At 33.1% G+C, this 17,946-nt stretch overlaps 1 protein-coding gene across 1 annotated transcript; it reads right to left on the bottom strand.

Moving 5' to 3' along the window:
- Positions 1–15,871: 15,871 nt before the first annotated feature.
- LOC112014150 (uncharacterized) lies at positions 15,872–16,838 on the bottom strand. The gene has a single exon (XM_024046532.2). The coding sequence runs from the start codon at positions 16,751–16,753 to the stop codon at positions 16,070–16,072; it is 684 nt and encodes a 227-aa protein (XP_023902300.2). The 5' UTR covers positions 16,754–16,838; the 3' UTR covers positions 15,872–16,069.
- Positions 16,839–17,946: the final 1,108 nt, after the last annotated feature.

Genomic DNA, 17,946 nt, shown 5'->3' with positions numbered 1-17,946 from the left:
GTCACAGCAAAATAATTAATAATTTGAAAACATTGTAGTGGAATGAATAACAACGAGAATATCCAATAAGCTAAAATAAGTTGTAACAAGGGAATAACTACAATTCTAAGCAAGTGCAATAGCATTAGCTCCCTCTCCCAATCCTAGGCCAAGTCATTTAGCAGGAACGAGTCCAAGAAGGGAACCAAATGCCAACACGGGTAACCTCGTTGCAGGTTTCTGCCATTAAAGTTACTTATGCTAGAGAAAGGGCCTAAATGGTCTTGGGTTCCGATTCACAGAGTTTCAGAGGGTGGGAATGTCAAGAGGAAGAGAAAAGATGGTCTACTAATGCATGCTTCTTTTTTCTACTGTGTTTTCTCTCTTCCTTTTTTTTTTTCTACCACTTTGTTTTCTTTTCTTTTCTTCTCTGATTTTTTTTTTTCTCTTACTCTCCTCTCTGTGGGTTCCTCTTCTTATTCATGGCTACCTCCCTTCCTTTTATATTGCTTGATTCCATGGGATTTCTCCCTTTTGTCCCTAAGGGTTCATCAACCATTTTTAGTTTCTTGTGGGTATCTCTCCAAGATTACCCACTAACCCATCGGTTGCCCGGCCACTACCTCTCCTCAGAGTGTACTTGCTGCACCACTCTTCATTCTAGGACAAAACTCTTTGTTTTGTTTCTCCCCCTCCCCCTCTCTGTCTTACCTGCATGGATAAGAATTGGAGGCTCTCTCTCTACTTTCCCTTATGGCATGCATCAAGTGGCCCCGGCCTTTGCTGGCCTCTTTTAGGCGAAATTCTATCTCAGCAAGGCATTTTCTCCAAAAGAAACCTTGACAAGAACTCCAAAATAGACCCATTTTCTCCCCACCACTAAACGACACCCTTCGAATCCCTTAACTGAAGGCCCACTTCTCCTGTATTGGCTAGGTATAAGTAGGTGGTGCTCCAACCCTTATGTGAGTTCCACTATCCTCTGTGTTTGTCTTCCTATACTCCCACATCATTTCTGCCGTTCTTGCCTTGTCTCATTTTGCTGTGTGTCCTGAGTTAATGCTTATCCCCCACGGTGTGAAGGGCGTGGGCTCTTAGGCTTGTACTACCTCCTTTTATTCCCTTCGTGGGCTTGGACATTGTCTTGGCAGAAGCTCCTGCCCGCCAAGCCTATTGTGCTTCCATTTTTGTTGCTCATTTTCTTGCCATGCCTATGGACCTGCCATGTTGGCCCATTGGATTTCTTACCTCTTCCTTTGGGCTTCCATGGCCCATTTACTTTACTTTTACTTATTTATTACCTTTTTTCTTAGGCTTCCACGGCCATTTACTTTACTTTTACCTCTTCCATTTCCCTTTTTCTCTCACCTTCCCCTATTGTTGGGCTTCTTCTGCCATTGGGCTTTTTGTCAAAAATGGGCATCAACATTAAGAAAGGTGGCTGTATACCTCTGGTCATTATCATGTCTATCTCAGACTTGATGTGCTAGCACATACCTTGCCTTCAACCTCACAAAGCTTGCAATACCTTTACTTGATCCTCAAGGAATCTGCATGTTCGCTTTATATCACAAAACCTACCAGCATGTTGTTAGTTGCTAGCATATGCTACTATGTCGAAGTTTCCACTAGACAAGCACATTTGATGCACATTCTTTGTTTCTACTGATGTTCTTAGTTGGAAAAGTCTGCCAATGACTTCTTTGGCAAATTTTAGTGGTTTTTCAGCTGCAATCTTATTAGCAATCTCTTTAATCTCTCTCTCAGAGAGAGAGAGAGAGAGAGAGAGAGAGAGAGAGAGAGACTCTCTCTCTCTCTCTCTCTCTCTCTCTATATATATATATATATATAAACTTAAACGTAGCAATTATTGTTGCTATGCTCCTGTTGAGTCACCTTATCTATCACATCATTAGTATTTTCATATTTATTTTTTAAATTTAATTTTTTTTACAATATTAACTATATAAATATATTGACTTTACAAATTTATCTTAGCGGTTTTAGCTTTACAAATTTATTTTAGGCGGTTTTAACTTTACATATTCATTTACTTTAATTTTGATGTTATAACTAAATAATAAATCAATGGAAAATCAAAACAAAAGTGTTGTCTACATATATTCCTCTCAGGCGGTTTTAAATTTAAATATTTGTTAGGGTACATTTTTTTACACCTAATATTATTTAAATAACACTTCTTTATTTTCAAACATCACCCACAAATTATTGGGCTTACCGAAATATTTTTTTGACTATTATCATGTTAGCCCACAACCATTCTTCTTTCCATCACAAAATTGGGTTAATATAAAACACTATAAGACCCAATATTTTTGTAAAGCCTAATCCCAAATTATTTATTTTATTAAGTTAAAATCTCATTCTTTTCTAAAGCCCAAGAATTTTTATACCTAACAATATTTGAAAAGCCCATGATTAAAATACATGGCAAAACAATTTTATCAATGGAATTCAAATCTATAATTAAAGCCCATGATTAAAATACATGGCAAAACAATTTTATCAATGAAATTCAAATCCATAATCAAAGCCCATGATTCAATCTCATGGCAAATTATTTATCAAAAAAGCCCAGTTCCCACTTGTAACATCAAAAAGTCCAGTTCTCACTGGCCATCAAAAATATATAAAAAACTCAATTTATGTTGGCACTACTTAATCAGAAGCCCAAGATTATTAGCACTTGGCAAAAAAATACTATTTCACTTAAAAGTTCAATGTTGAACAATGTGTTAATTTCTTAAACATTATTATAATCTATGGCAATTACCTCAAAAATCATGGCAATCATTCTATAAAAGCTCATGGAAAGTTATTTATCTTAAGATTATGATGTTTATCAACCATATTATAAACCCATGAAATTTATATAGTAAGAGCCCATGGTCACTATTTACATCACAACATTTATAATGTTTATTAAACTTCATCATTTTCCTTAAGACTTTATCTCCAGCGAAAGGGGAGTTGTAACTAAGTTACTCAAATCTCAATAAATCAATGCTATAAATGTCAAAAACGTTCAAGAAATGGTTCATGTGCCAAGCCCATGAATTCTAAAGGAGAAATTTGGGAACATGTGATTTGGAGGGCATGAAGGAATCTCTAGCAAAACCCTCTGAAGTGGGCTTAAACTTTGACACTTGGCTTGGGATGTTGAAATCCTACTTCATAGGGTTCAAATCTTAGTTGCAGCACTAACATCCTTCCTCAATGCATGTATTAACCTCATTGGCTGAATATAACCTCAGAGATCCAGGCATTTAATGCAAGATTTATCTTGATTTCACCCATGTGTAACATTGCCCAAAGAGGCAAGACAGCCAAAAGAGAATCCACCATTTATAGCCAAATCCTAGGATAATTAAATCTGCAATTCTGCTTCCTGATCAATCCTATGTTTTGGACTTTTACTAATTAATACCCCCCTAAACTCCACTATAAAAAGATAAGCACATTAGCCCATAAAACACATACCAACCCTTTGAAATTTCTATTATTTTTGTCACTTTGTTTGTAGTTTAACTCTCCCCAGCTCATAAATCATTCCCCTTAACCCACACTCACTTAGCCTCAGACATTCCCTTTCCTTTTTTGCATATTCTAAGCCCGTAAATGCTTCCTAATTAGTCATAAACAACCCTTTGCCCATTAAAGAGTTGGCTTCAACATTAACTCCATCATACCACCACAAGCTTACATACCTACTCACTCAAAATGGCATACACTACCCCATTCATGCTCCATATATATATATATATATATTCCAAGAATCCTAGTTCAACATTTACTGCACTGAGCTAGAATCTCTCTCTCCCTTTACACCATGCCAAATAACCCTTTCCTTCTCACCATGAAACCATTAATTTTTACTTTATGTTTTACTATTGAAGGATATAATGTATTTGTAATAATGGAATTCTTCCCTTATATTGATATAATGATGGCTGAAAGTACAATAACCCCCCTAACCAAGACACACAAGGACTTCTAGAAGTGAACACTTTCTTAAATCTATTTAATAACTAACTGCTGCACTCTAAGTTTAATTTTTCCCTACTGCTGGAGAATTTATTTTTCTTGTATTATCAAAATAGGACCACTAATGTACAAATTAACTATTGTGAAGTATTTTTATTGGACTTTGTTGTTGTTTTGTCAAGGTGCAGCCTTTATTTCTTGCTTGATAAGTTTATCACCACATCGAAAGCCTTTGGACACCATCTCAAGAGCCCATCATTGAGTTTCGGCTTGGCTTCCCCATATTTTATTTAGATGCATCAATTTCCCCCTCAACAATATTATTTTGCCATTTTATCTTCCTTATTTTGGCTCTTCTTATTCTCATCATCTTATTATAAATTTGCCACTCGATCTCTTCCATGCTATGCATATTTTCCCTATACAAAAAAGGCTCTCTCTCTCTCTCTCTCTCTCTCTCTCTCTCTCTCTCTTTTTTTTTCATTTTTTGTTGGATTTTTTTATATATTGTTTTTCTTATATTTCTACCTTTGATTGATGAATGTTTGTGTTTTTTAGAATTCTAATTTTAATTGCTTATAACTGAAAAATGAAATCAATGAAGAATAAAAAATAGTTTTAAAAAATTGTCTATAAAAAATGTATTCACAGGTCTTGCTTAATCATTGACAGTAGAAAAGATACAACCTGATAGCTGCCCATAGGAGGATCTCCAACTAGAGGTTTTACCCTCATTGTCCTGTTATTGACTAATTCATATGTGTTTCTTGATGCAAATATTTTTCTTTATCATTTTATTTACAATACCAAATACTTTTAATGAATGAATTTTTTTTGTTGATCTATTTTGGAAAAAAAAAATCATATTATAATATGTTATATTTTCTATTGTTGTCAGGTTTTAGCTTATTTGGAAAATTACAAGATAGTTTGAACAAGTTGATGAAAATAGTTAGTTCAGTTGAAGACAATGGTTTTTGTGCAATTTCCTTTCGCTATTTAAAAATATTTTGTTTAACAAATTATAGTAAATTGTTATGTTTTTTTTATATGATGTTCTTAGATGCTTGGGTAATTGTTTTAAGTGATTACAATATTTTATGTTATTCTTCATCTTCCTTTTCTTATTAGTATATTCTTTGAGATTTTTAAGAAAACAAATTCAATTTTGTGTTTAAAATTATTTATTTATCTATTTATTTTTCATATATTGGATTAGAAGTCAGATTAGATTATGACAGCATTAACTCAATACTTCTTCTTTTTTCAAAAAATTTCTCTACTTTTTCCCCTTTGGAATTGTATTCTTTTTTTTTCTTTTTTTTTTAAAGGAAAAATGGTTACAATATTTTATTTTAACCTTTCTTTTATATTTTAAATTGTAGTTTTGATGAGTTTTATTAATTTTTTTAGTTACATTTCTTGTGTTTTTGATTGTATGGTAGAAAAATTGGGTTTGAAAAAGTTTATATTTCCAAATTTTATACTTTTTGATGATACACAAAATATTATAAAGAAATTTTATTAAAAAATTAATATTTTCACTAACTTACTTTTTGAATTCTTGAGAAAAATTGTATTGTTTTGATTTTGGTACGACAGAAATTATATATATATATATATATATTACATTTGTGATTGTCGCTATAATAAATGAAAATATGATTATGAATTACATTATTATTTATTAATTAATTCAAATTGAATAATATATAATAAGACCACTCTAAAAGTATTATCATGCACAACATGCGGAGTCTGCAACTTGTTTCGTTATAAAAGCACATCCACCTGGGAATGAAGCCACCTTGTTGGTCACTACATAATGCATTGGTTCAATTGCTAGTATGGTTGCAAGGATTAAGTATCAAAGTCAACAAGAACTTCGGCTGAGCCATGGCTCTCTAAGTGGTACTATTTTTGTTGTGAGTTATGCTGGAATCTTATTTAACTTTTCCTACATGCAGCTAGAGGTTTAGTGACACTCATACTCCGTCAAAGTCTGTCACCAAGTGATCCACGCACTCAACATTGTTATGGAGAGCTGGTTTGAATGGAGATGTCGTAATGAAGTATGAGATAGACTGACTTGGCTTTGATATTGATTTGGTATTAGCTTTTCACTGTTGGTTGTCCTCTGATTCATTTATGATTACAGTTTCATTGATCCTTATGGATGTGTGTGTATGCACTAATGCACATTCAAGTTGTTACCAATCAAGGTGCATTAGTGCACTAGTGGGTGTGGGGTTAGTTGCTCATAGGAGTTTGATTAAGTGATGATTGTTGTATTGTCTTATACATGTGAACAAAAATATTTTCCAGTATCATCATAGCATAAATGATAAAAACACAAAAATATAAATGCCAAAAATAAACAAATACTAGCATGTTTTTCTAGATGCATTGCTACTAACATACTTGCAAGAATTAAAGAAAAATATAGGTACTTACCTCAAGTGCGAACAGGAGTATATAGCAGAAAACTGAAGCCAGGAATTGGACCCGCTAGATCAAGACTCGCCTCAGCAGAAAATTTTTGAAGTGAGAAATGAGGATGAAATGACAAAAATGAAGCATTGGGGCCTATTTATTGGGGTTGTACATCTTGGGAACGTTAGGGGCCGCCGTGTTAGCGTTGACCTTTGACCAAAAAAAAAAGAAAAAAAAAAAAAAGAGAAGAGAGTCCAAAAGAATTTTCTCAAATCAGCTGCGGTGGCTCAGCCTCATCCAAGTAAGACTGATTTCGACCCATGAACAGTGCAGTTTTCGCACTCAATTAAGGGGCACAAAAATGCGGAATTACATTATTTATCTGACACCTCTCATTACAATCAAGATGTTAGATAAAGATAGGATAGCTGTAGATACCGTTTTTTGTCCTCCCTCGATTTGTGCTGGACTTCTAAAAATCTAAAAATATTAATTTCACCATGGGATCGTGAAAACATTTAGATTGATGTGGCGCAACCAGTTCAGGATCTGTGTCATGCAACTAATATGACTAAAGTTCTTGTGTCATTTAAAAAAAAAAAAAAGAAAAGGAGGCGGGCTGTGGAAAGAAGAGAAAGAAAGAAGGGAAAGGGGGATTGGGGGGGGGGGGGGGGGGGTGTGGTTGGGGTTGGTTTAGGGCCTTAATGCTTTTAACAGGTTTAAGCTTTGAGGTTTATATGTATGACTCCTATTGTAGAAATGGAGAGTGATGACTGATGACTACATTTGTGAGAAATGTAAAATGATATTCTGATGCTTGTTCGGATATTCATTTAGAAAATTTCTAATGTCATCTTCTATGTTCTATGATTCTGTTTGAATACCCTTCAGCAATTCTGCTATAACCCAACATGTTATGACTTATAGATGCATTGCTTTATTGTTCTGTCATACCCTGCTAAATTAAAAGAAGTATGGAGTTCAAAACTCCTTGAGAGCATTAATGACACTAATCATTGTGGTACTCATTTTGCAATAAAGATTCATAAGGCCAAAACTATAATATCTTTGTTTCCATTTGATACATAGGCCTTCTACTAGATAATGCTATATTTTGAGGTTTTCTAGTAGGGATAGAGTATGCAATAGGAATGGTTACTTGAATTTGGAAAATATGTATAATGTAAGACTTTAAAAAATATTGAATAGTCAGTATACAGTCGAAATATTCCACTTATGGGTGAAGCAACGCAACTTGTTAATTTAATAATGAGTTTTTTTGCTTCTTGAGAGTTATCATTGCCATGATTTAAATTTATTTATTTATTGTGTGGCTAAGCCATCATGATGAAAGGACTCCACTTCAAATGGATAAAAGCCTACAGTTCTGAGTCAGAGAAACAAGCAGAATCGAATATTTGAAAGTTCTGGGTTGATTCCTATTCTTGATAATAATAGAGGTCCAATGAATGTCTCTGTTTGTGGCTATTGACTCAAATTGTGGAAAAAAAAAAAATGCTAAGGTTGAAGATGAGGGCACTAGGCACCTTAGTGTGGGATCATCTAATTTTAGTTTTTAAATGGCGATGGATGGTTGATAATTTTTANTTCAAGGCTCATGGTAACTATTCATCCTACAAGCTCACCATTTAAATTATGATGCGATTATCGGGAACCATAAACATTACTTTTGATATGGAATATATCATTTCAAAAAATAATAAATGTCATTTACAAAAGCATTTTGAAGTAATTAAGCTTATCTTGTTATTTTAACTCATTGCCTAAAGACCCATTGTAAATATCTATCAAAACCCAAGATATTCACTAATAATTAGAGTCCATGAGGGAAGAAAACCTCTGGCAATATATGTCTATTTTGTAGGTCCAAATATGCTATGAAAGGAGAACAAGCCCGAGTAAAAAGAGGATGAACACAGCCTAGCCCAAAGGATCCAGCCTATGTGAGCAAACCCGATCCAAAGAACTCTAGCAAAGGCAGAGGACTTAAATAGACAACCAACTTCCCCTTGTTCATCCTTGACCCAGGTCTAGATGGAGGCCTCTACAAGAGAACCAAGTCTTTGAGGATGAACTAAGGCTGTCCCATCAACTTTTATTACCCTCTACCTGACATGAACAGTGACCAGAGGTTGTAATAGCAGCTGAAGTCTAATGAGTGATGAAACTTCATCATTTTCCTTAAGACTATATCTCCAGCGAAAGGGAGTTGTAACTAAGTTACTCAAATCTCAATAAATCAATGCTATAAATGTCAAAAACGTTCAAGAAATGGTTCATGTGCCAAGCCCATGAATTCTAAAGGAGAAATTTGGGAACATGTGATTTGGAGGGCATGAAGGAATCTCTAGCAAAACCCTCTGAAGTGGGCTTAAACTTTGACACTTGGCTTGGGATGTTGAAATCCTACTTCATAGGGTTCAAATCTTAGTTGCAGCACTAACATCCTTCCTCAATGCATGTATTAACCTCATTGGCTGAATATAACCTCAGAGATCCAGGCATTTAATGCAAGATTTATCTTGATTTCACCCATGTGTAACATTGCCCAAAGAGGCAAGACAGCCAAAAGAGAATCCACCATTTATAGCCAAATCCTAGGATAATTAAATCTGCAATTCTGCTTCCTGATCAATCCTATGTTTTGGACTTTTACTAATTAATACCCCCCTAAACTCCACTATAAAAAGATAAGCACATTAGCCCATAAAACACATACCAACCCTTTGAAATTTCTATTATTTTTGTCACTTTGTTTGTAGTTTAACTCTCCCCAGCTCATAAATCATTCCCCTTAACCCACACTCACTTAGCCTCAGACATTCCCTTTCCTTTTTTGCATATTCTAAGCCCGTAAATGCTTCCTAATTAGTCATAAACAACCCTTTGCCCATTAAAGAGTTGGCTTCAACATTAACTCCATCATACCACCACAAGCTTACATACCTACTCACTCAAAATGGCATACACTACCCCATTCATGCTCCATATATATATATATAATATTCCAAGAATCCTAGTTCAACATTTACTGCACTGAGCTAGAATCTCTCTCTCCCTTTACACCATGCCAAATAACCCTTTCCTTCTCACCATGAAACCATTAATTTTTACTTTATGTTTTACTATTGAAGGATATAATGTATTTGTAATAATGGAATTCTTCCCTTATATTGATATAATGATGGCTGAAAGTACAATAGACCCCCCTAACCAAGACACACAAGGACTTCTAGAAGTGAACACTTTCTTAAATCTATTTAATAACTAACTGCTGCACTCTAAGTTTAATTTTTCCCTACTGCTGGAGAATTTATTTTTCTTGTATTATCAAAATAGGACCACTAATGTACAAATTAACTATTGTGAAGTATTTTTATTGGACTTTGTTGTTGTTTTGTCAAGGTGCAGCCTTTATTTCTTGCTTGAATAAGTTTATCACCACATCGAAAGCCTTTGGACACCATCTCAAGAGCCCATCATTGAGTTTCGGCTTGGCTTCCCCATATTTTATTTAGAGGCATCAATTTCCCCCTCAACAATATTATTTTGCCATTTTATCTTCCTTATTTTGGCTCTTCTTATTCTCATCATCTTATTATAAATTTGCCACTCGATCTCTTCCATGCTATGCATATTTTCCCTATACAAAAAAGGCTCTCTCTCTCTCTCTCTCTCTCTCTCTCTCTCTCTCTCTTATTTTTTTTTCATTTTTTGTTGGATTTTTTATATATTGTTTTTCTTATATTTCTACCTTTGATTGATGAATGTTTGTGTTTTTTAGAATTCTAATTTTAATTGCTTATAACTGAAAAATGAAATCAATGAAGAATAAAAAATAGTTTTAAAAAATTGTCTATAAAAAATGTATTCACAGGTCTTGCTTAATCATTGACAGTAGAAAAGATACAACCTGATAGCTGCCCATAGGAGGATCTCCAACTAGAGGTTTTACCCTCATTGTCCTGTTATTGACTAATTCATATGTGTTTCTTGATGCAAATATTTTTCTTTATCATTTTATTTACAATACCAAATACTTTTAATGAATGAATTTTTTTTGTTGATCTATTTTGGAAAAAAAAAATCATATTATAATATGTTATATTTTCTATTGTTGTCAGGTTTTAGCTTATTTGGAAAATTACAAGATAGTTTGAACAAGTTGATGAAAATAGTTAGTTCAGTTGAAGACAATGGTTTTTGTGCAATTTCCTTTCGCTATTTAAAAATATTTTGTTTAACAAATTATAGTAAATTGTTATGTTTTTTTTATATGATGTTCTTAGATGCTTGGGTAATTGTTTTAAGTGATTACAATATTTTATGTTATTCTTCATCTTCCTTTTCTTATTAGTATATTCTTTGAGATTTTTAAGAAAACAAATTCAATTTTGTGTTTAAAATTATTTATTTATCTATTTATTTTTCATATATTGGATTAGAAGTCAGATTAGATTATGACAGCATTAACTCAATACTTCTTCTTTTTTCAAAAAATTTCTCTACTTTTTTCCCCTTTGGAATTGTATTCTTTTTTTTTTCTTTTTTTTTAAAGGAAAAATGGTTACAATATTTTATTTTAACCTTTCTTTTATATTTTAAATTGTAGTTTTGATGAGTTTTATTAATTTTTTTAGTTACATTTCTTGGTGTTTTGATTGTATGGTAGAAAAATTGGGTTTGAAAAAGTTTATATTTCCAAATTTTTATACTTTTTGATGATACACAAAATATTATAAAGAAATTTTATTAAAAAATTAATATTTTCACTAACTTACTTTTTGAATTCTTGAGAAAAATTGTATTGTTTTGATTTTGGTACGACAGAAATTATATATATATATATATATATTACATTTGTGATTGTCGCTATAATAAATGAAAATATGATTATGAATTACATTATTATTTATTAATTAATTCAAATTGAATAATATATAATAAGACCACTCTAAAAGTATTATCATGCACAACATGCGGAGTCTGCAACTTGTTTCGTTATAAAAGCACATCCACCTGGGAATGAAGCCACCTTGTTGGTCACTACATAATGCATTGGTTCAATTGCTAGTATGGTTGCAAGGATTAAGTATCAAAGTCAACAAGAACTTCGGCTGAGCCATGGCTCTCTAAGTGGTACTATTTTTGTTGTGAGTTATGCTGGAATCTTATTTAACTTTTCCTACATGCAGCTAGAGGTTTAGTGACACTCATACTCCGTCAAAGTCTGTCACCAAGTGATCCACGCACTCAACATTGTTATGGAGAGCTGGTTTGAATGGAGATGTCGTAATGAAGTATGAGATAGACTGACTTGGCTTTGATATTGATTTGGTATTAGCTTTTCACTGTTGGTTGTCCTCTGATTCATTTATGATTACAGTTTCATTGATCCTTATGGATGTGTGTGTATGCACTAATGCACATTCAAGTTGTTACCAATCAAGGTGCATTAGTGCACTAGTGGGTGTGGGGTTAGTTGCTCATAGGAGTTTGATTAAGTGATGATTGTTGTATTGTCTTATACATGTGAACAAAAATATTTTCCAGTATCATCATAGCATAAATGATAAAAACACAAAAATATAAATGCCAAAAATAAACAAATACTAGCATGTTTTTCTAGATGCATTGCTACTAACATACTTGCAAGAATTAAAGAAAAATATAGGTACTTACCTCAAGTGCGAACAGGAGTATATAGCAGAAAACTGAAGCCAGGAATTGGACCCGCTAGATCAAGACTCGCCTCAGCAGAAAATTTTTGAAGTGAGAAATGAGGATGAAATGACAAAAATGAAGCATTGGGGCCTATTTATTGGGGTTGTACATCTTGGGAACGTTAGGGGCCGCCGTGTTAGCGTTGACCTTTGACCAAAAAAAAAAAAAAAAAAAAAAAAAGAGAAGAGAGTCCAAAAGAATTTTCTCAAATCAGCTGCGGTGGCTCAGCCTCATCCAAGTAAGACTGATTTCGACCCATGAACAGTGCAGTTTTCGCACTCAATTAAGGGGCACAAAAATGCGGAATTACATTATTTATCTGACACCTCTCATTACAATCAAGATGTTAGATAAAGATAGGATAGCTGTAGATACCGTTTTTTGTCCTCCCTCGATTTGTGCTGGACTTCTAAAAATCTAAAAATATTAATTTCACCATGGGATCGTGAAAACATTTAGATTGATGTGGCGCAACCAGTTCAGGATCTGTGTCATGCAACTAATATGACTAAAGTTCTTGTGTCATTTAAAAAAAAAAAAAAGAAAAGGAGGCGGGCTGTGGAAAGAAGAGAAAGAAAGAAGGGGAAAGGGGGATTGGGGGGGGGGGGGGGGGGGGTGGTTGGGGTTGGTTTAGGGCCTTAATGCTTTTAACAGGTTTAAGCTTTGAGGTTTATATGTATGACTCCTATTGTAGAAATGGAGAGTGATGACTGATGACTACATTAATGGCGATGGATGGTTGATAATTTTTATTACGTGGGATCCTCTCATATTTCCTAACGGCATAGTTTTATAATATTGGACATCACTTGGAAGGACTGCATAGCTTATTGTTGGGTTCCCTATCAAATTTGCTAAATCAGTGGAGTAGTATTTGTATTCAGATTACAAACTCATGTTATACATAAATTACGTCTTAGAATTATACATATCAGTTTGAATACTATACATCCAAACCTTTAAAGGGTTGGATATCTCTAAGGTGAAGGAAATATGGCTTATTTCATGTTATACATAAAATATGCCTTAAAAACACGATTTCAGTCATGCATAATAGACGTCCAAACCTTCAAACATCTAAGGTTAATTTGGATATCTCTAAGGTAAGAATGTCTTATTTAAAATGTTACACAAAAATCATGTCTCAAAAACATGATTTTAGTTCTACATATCATTTTGCATGTTAGATATCCAAATTTTTAAAGGCTTGGATATCTCTGAGGTAGGAATGACTTCTTTGAATAGTATTCATGTTATACAAAAATCATGTCTTGTATAGGAACATGATTTTAGTTTATATATATATATATATATATATATCAATTTGAATATCAGACATCCAAAGGTTTGGGTATCTCTATTGTTTTTTTTTTGATGAATGGTTAGGATATCTCTATTATATGAAAGAATATGACTTATTTCATGTTATACAAAAATCGTGTCTTAGAAACACAATTTTAGTTGTTTTATGTTTGCATATTAGACATTTGGATATTTCTAAGAATATGACTTGTTTTTAGTTGTTTCATGTTTGCATATATTGACTTATTTATATGACTTATGTGAAAGAATATATGACTTATTTATATATTGCATATTAGACAATTTTAGTCAGTATACAAGAATATGACTTGTTTTTAGGTGTTTTTAATGTTTTTTAGGTCAAATTTGGTTCTTGTTATGGTTATATAATAATTAGGAGTTATTTAAAATATATTTTCTTATCTGCCAAGTTTTATGGAGTCCTTAAATAGGCCTCTTAGTCTGTAAACTTTTTTGAACATTTATTCAATCAATAAAATTTAGACTTTTGTCTTTCTATTTTCTGGCGGATTCCAAACCCTTTCTCCTTGTGGATTTGAAGTTATTTTAGAAGTAAGCGTGTTTTCTTTCTTATTTTCTAGAAGTATGCGTGTTCTGCTTCTTGATGCTTCTGCATTGGTATCAGAGCCTTTGACTTATCTTAGTCTAATGGCTAACATATGAGACGGTAGCAATTCCAGTGATAGAAAACTTATCAAGTATTATGTGACATACAATTAGCACTCACAAATATCTTTGCAATGATGCTGTCATTGGAGCATGGAAACCTATTGGCAAGCAAATTTCATATGGGCCTTATAAAAATAAGTTTTAATAGTTATTTTTATAAAGAAGATTTTTTTATTGGTTTCTTGATCTAGAGGATTTATTTGACTTTGAGAATATTTATTATGAGAGAAAAGTTAAACTTGCTTTGTATAAATTTAGTCGGTATACCTTACGTTGATGGGAACGAATATAGTTTGAAGAATTAGACAAAGTAAAGACAAAATTCGTTTATGGCCAATGATGAAAAAGATGCTTGCTTTCAACTTTTATCCTTTGGATTGTGAAAAACTTTTGTCGTATACAAAACAAGATTATTATTGGCCAAAAAGTTCATACTTGAATTATTTTGAAGAGGTGCCAAATATTCCACCATTAAAGGAAGAATTGCATGTTGAAGAAAATATTGTTCTTGAAGATTATGTAGAAGTCAAAGAACAAAATATAGAGAACTCTGAAGAAATGAATGAAGACCTTGTTATGGAAGAAGATCCTAAAATCAAGATTATTGTAGAGGAGAAAGATCTTGAAGTTGTGATTGTAGAGACCATTGAGGAAGAAATTGAAGGTGAAAGTTTCAAGATTCTTAATGAAATCAAATCATATGATTGTGAATCTCAAGATCCTTTTATTTTGGTGGTAAGCAATACACCAAAGTTAATTGAATTTATTGGGGTTGATAGATTTGATTCAATTGTCAATTCTTATTTGGTAAATCTCTATAATTACATGAGGTCCAAGGAAAAAGAAATCCAGGTTGATTTGTTTGTTCCATTGATGAGTTATAAGTATGGAAAGAAGATCAAGGGGCTCAAACATTCAAAGTATTTGTTTATTTGGAGTGGAAGATTTCAAATTTTAAAGATGAACTCAAGGACGAGTTTGTTTCAAGTGGAGTGATTTGATGTAGTACATAATCTATTAATTAATTTTTGTAATTATTTAATTTTGGTATTTTAATGTAAAATTGATTATTTAGGTTTAGATTATTTATTTCATTATTTTTAGGTGTTTTTAATGCTTTTAGGTCAAATTTGGTTCTTGTTTTTGTTAGGTATTAATTAAGAGTTATTTTAGAATATGTTTTCTAAGTCTGTAAACGTTTTTTGAGCATTTATTAAATTAATAAAATTCACACTTTTGTCTTTCTATTTTCCAGTGGATTTCAAATCTTTTCTCTTTGTGGATTTAAAGATTCTTGTGAATTCAAAGAACCCTTATGAATTCGAGATTATTTTCAGAAGCAAATGTGTCTTGTTTCTTAATTTCTAAAAATAGATGTATTCTACTTCTTGACGCTTCCACATTCCGCATCAAAAATACAACCAACCCTTTAGGGAAAATGTGAACTTAGAATCTGAAATCGAAGTATTTGGCTATGTAATTGGCTTAATCTTAGATAATACAAAGAATACTTACTTGGAATTAAAATAGCTTACTGAATCAATTTTTAAATGTTTTCTTTTGTCACGTGGCCGTTGTGTGTACTATTTGTGTAAGTGGGTGTGTGAAACTAATACCGCCCACACTAAGTAAACTTGCACTTCGGTGCATATGATGACAAAGTAAATACCGGCAATGATGCCTTAACTTGTAAATGCCAGAATCCTAAATTACACCATACTACTATTTGAGTCTAGATTTTTGTCACTTAATTTAAGGTCACAGATTAGCCTAAATATAGATTTATATCTTGCATATGTACTTGCGAATTTGTTTATTACAGAATGTTATTAGAAGCAGTGATCGGATTAGAAAGGATACAACTATATATAATTTATTCATTTCAATTCGGTAAGCTCTTAATCATAGCCCTTACTTAGTTGCCATACTTGGCCTTGTAGTCACTCCAGAGCTGATCAACAGTCTTCCCAAGCAGCTCAACAAAGTAATTAGCACTGTAACCAGTCCTCAATTTCTTGTTCAAATCGGCCACAAATCCATTTCTAAGACCATTTAAATAGTCCAAAAACCAAGCTGTAACATCGTATCCTTGGTCCCACCTATCACCTTTACCTGGCTGCACCCAATGGCTAGGCACATACCCTGACTTCAACCTCACAAAATCTGCAATTCCTTCAATCAATCCTCCTGGAGGACTTTGTCCATTACCACTCCACTGCCATATATGCGTCATTTCATGGAAAAGCACTCCTGTTATCTCCCTTTTCACATCACCGGAATAGCTAGCTATGTATCTAGCGCTGACATGAATCTCGTTGTTGACAGCATATGCGGCACCATCAATGTCCTCAATGAACAAGCTCACTTTTGCTACGTTTTTTCTATCTGCAGTAGTTTTTTGCTGGAAGATTTTCCATGTGAAATTTGTAGCGTTTTTCAGAGTTTGCTTGCTGTATGTAGACCCTATTTCGTTATTGAAGCGTGACCCACCCGTAGTGTTTGCGGCGGTGTTGGTAACAACGTAACTAACTGCATGGATTCCTTGAATGGCTGCTAGAGTTATAACAAAAGAGAGGAGAAGAAACTTGTGGTGAACCATGACTATATAGTGTCTTTCATCTCTTTCTTTTAGTTGGTTTTGAATAAGAAATATGGTGGTGCTCTATGGTTTATGTAGGAAGGTATGTAGATCTTCGTAGCAACTTGTAAGGTGATTCATGCACTCAAATAATTTGCCTTATATTTTATTAGTGGCAGGATAATTATCCCAATGTAGATTTGCACAATAATTTGCATAATTAAATAATAGTTTGGCAGGATGCTTTTTTAATAAAATTGTCCAAAAATTATGCTATTTGACAAAAAAAGGCCGAGAGAGAGAGAGAGAGAGAGAGAGAGAGAGAGAGAGAAGTGTGTTTGTGTTTGTGTAAAATGAAAAAGAAAAGAAAGAGAGGCCTATATCTGCCAAAGAGAGTGAGAAAGTGAGATGCGTGGAGTAAGTGGGGTAGGTAGTTGGGGGTCACATATGGGTCTAAAAATTCTGACCATATATATATATATATATATAAAAGACATTATTAACTAAAGAAAAAGGTTATACAAAAAAACAAGCGTCATTCTTGATAACAAACTCAAAGCAAGAAGGACAATTGTTCAAATCAAAAGAGTAAAAAACATTACACTTAAGAGACTATTAGGCTAAAGTATGGGCTGCTACATTAGCAGGCCTCAACGTCCTCGTATTAATTACAAATTAGTAAAGTCACTTAGTCATGATTTAGAACATTGATACTTCCTCAATTTTATTTCCTCTTGTTACATTTTCAAAAGGCCGACCTTTTTTTTTTGTTTTTTTTTTAGTATTCATTTCCCTCTGTTTACATTTATTTCATGACCACGTATCTTTCCGGCTAAGGAATGGTGACTTTCCCTTGTTACATGAATCTAATTTTTGTAGGCTGACCTTTCTTTTGTACTCGTACTATCTATGCTGCAAATTTCGCCCCAAATAAGAGAATATTGACTTTGACCAATTTAGCCGAAAAAACATTGACTTCTAAGCATGAAGGCTATAGTTTGCGGTTGCAAACCACGCAACCCATGTCTAATGAAGAGATTTTTTATATTTTTTATTTCCTTTCTCAATAATAGTTTAATTAGGCTATTTTGGATAACTAGGATGATTTGAAATGCAGTGATCTCTAGAAGATGTTTAGGATAATTTCTTAGGTGGAGTTCCTAACTTTGTATCTATCTGAAATTAGGAGTGGTTGATTGATATATATATATATA

This window comes from Quercus suber, unplaced genomic scaffold (genome assembly GCF_002906115.3).
Source record: "Quercus suber isolate HL8 unplaced genomic scaffold, Cork oak 2.0 scaffold_145, whole genome shotgun sequence".
Classification (NCBI taxonomy): domain Eukaryota; kingdom Viridiplantae; phylum Streptophyta; class Magnoliopsida; order Fagales; family Fagaceae; genus Quercus; species Quercus suber.
The sequence above is the reverse complement of the archived record's forward strand: the minus strand, read 5'-3'. Positions and strand labels throughout refer to the sequence as shown.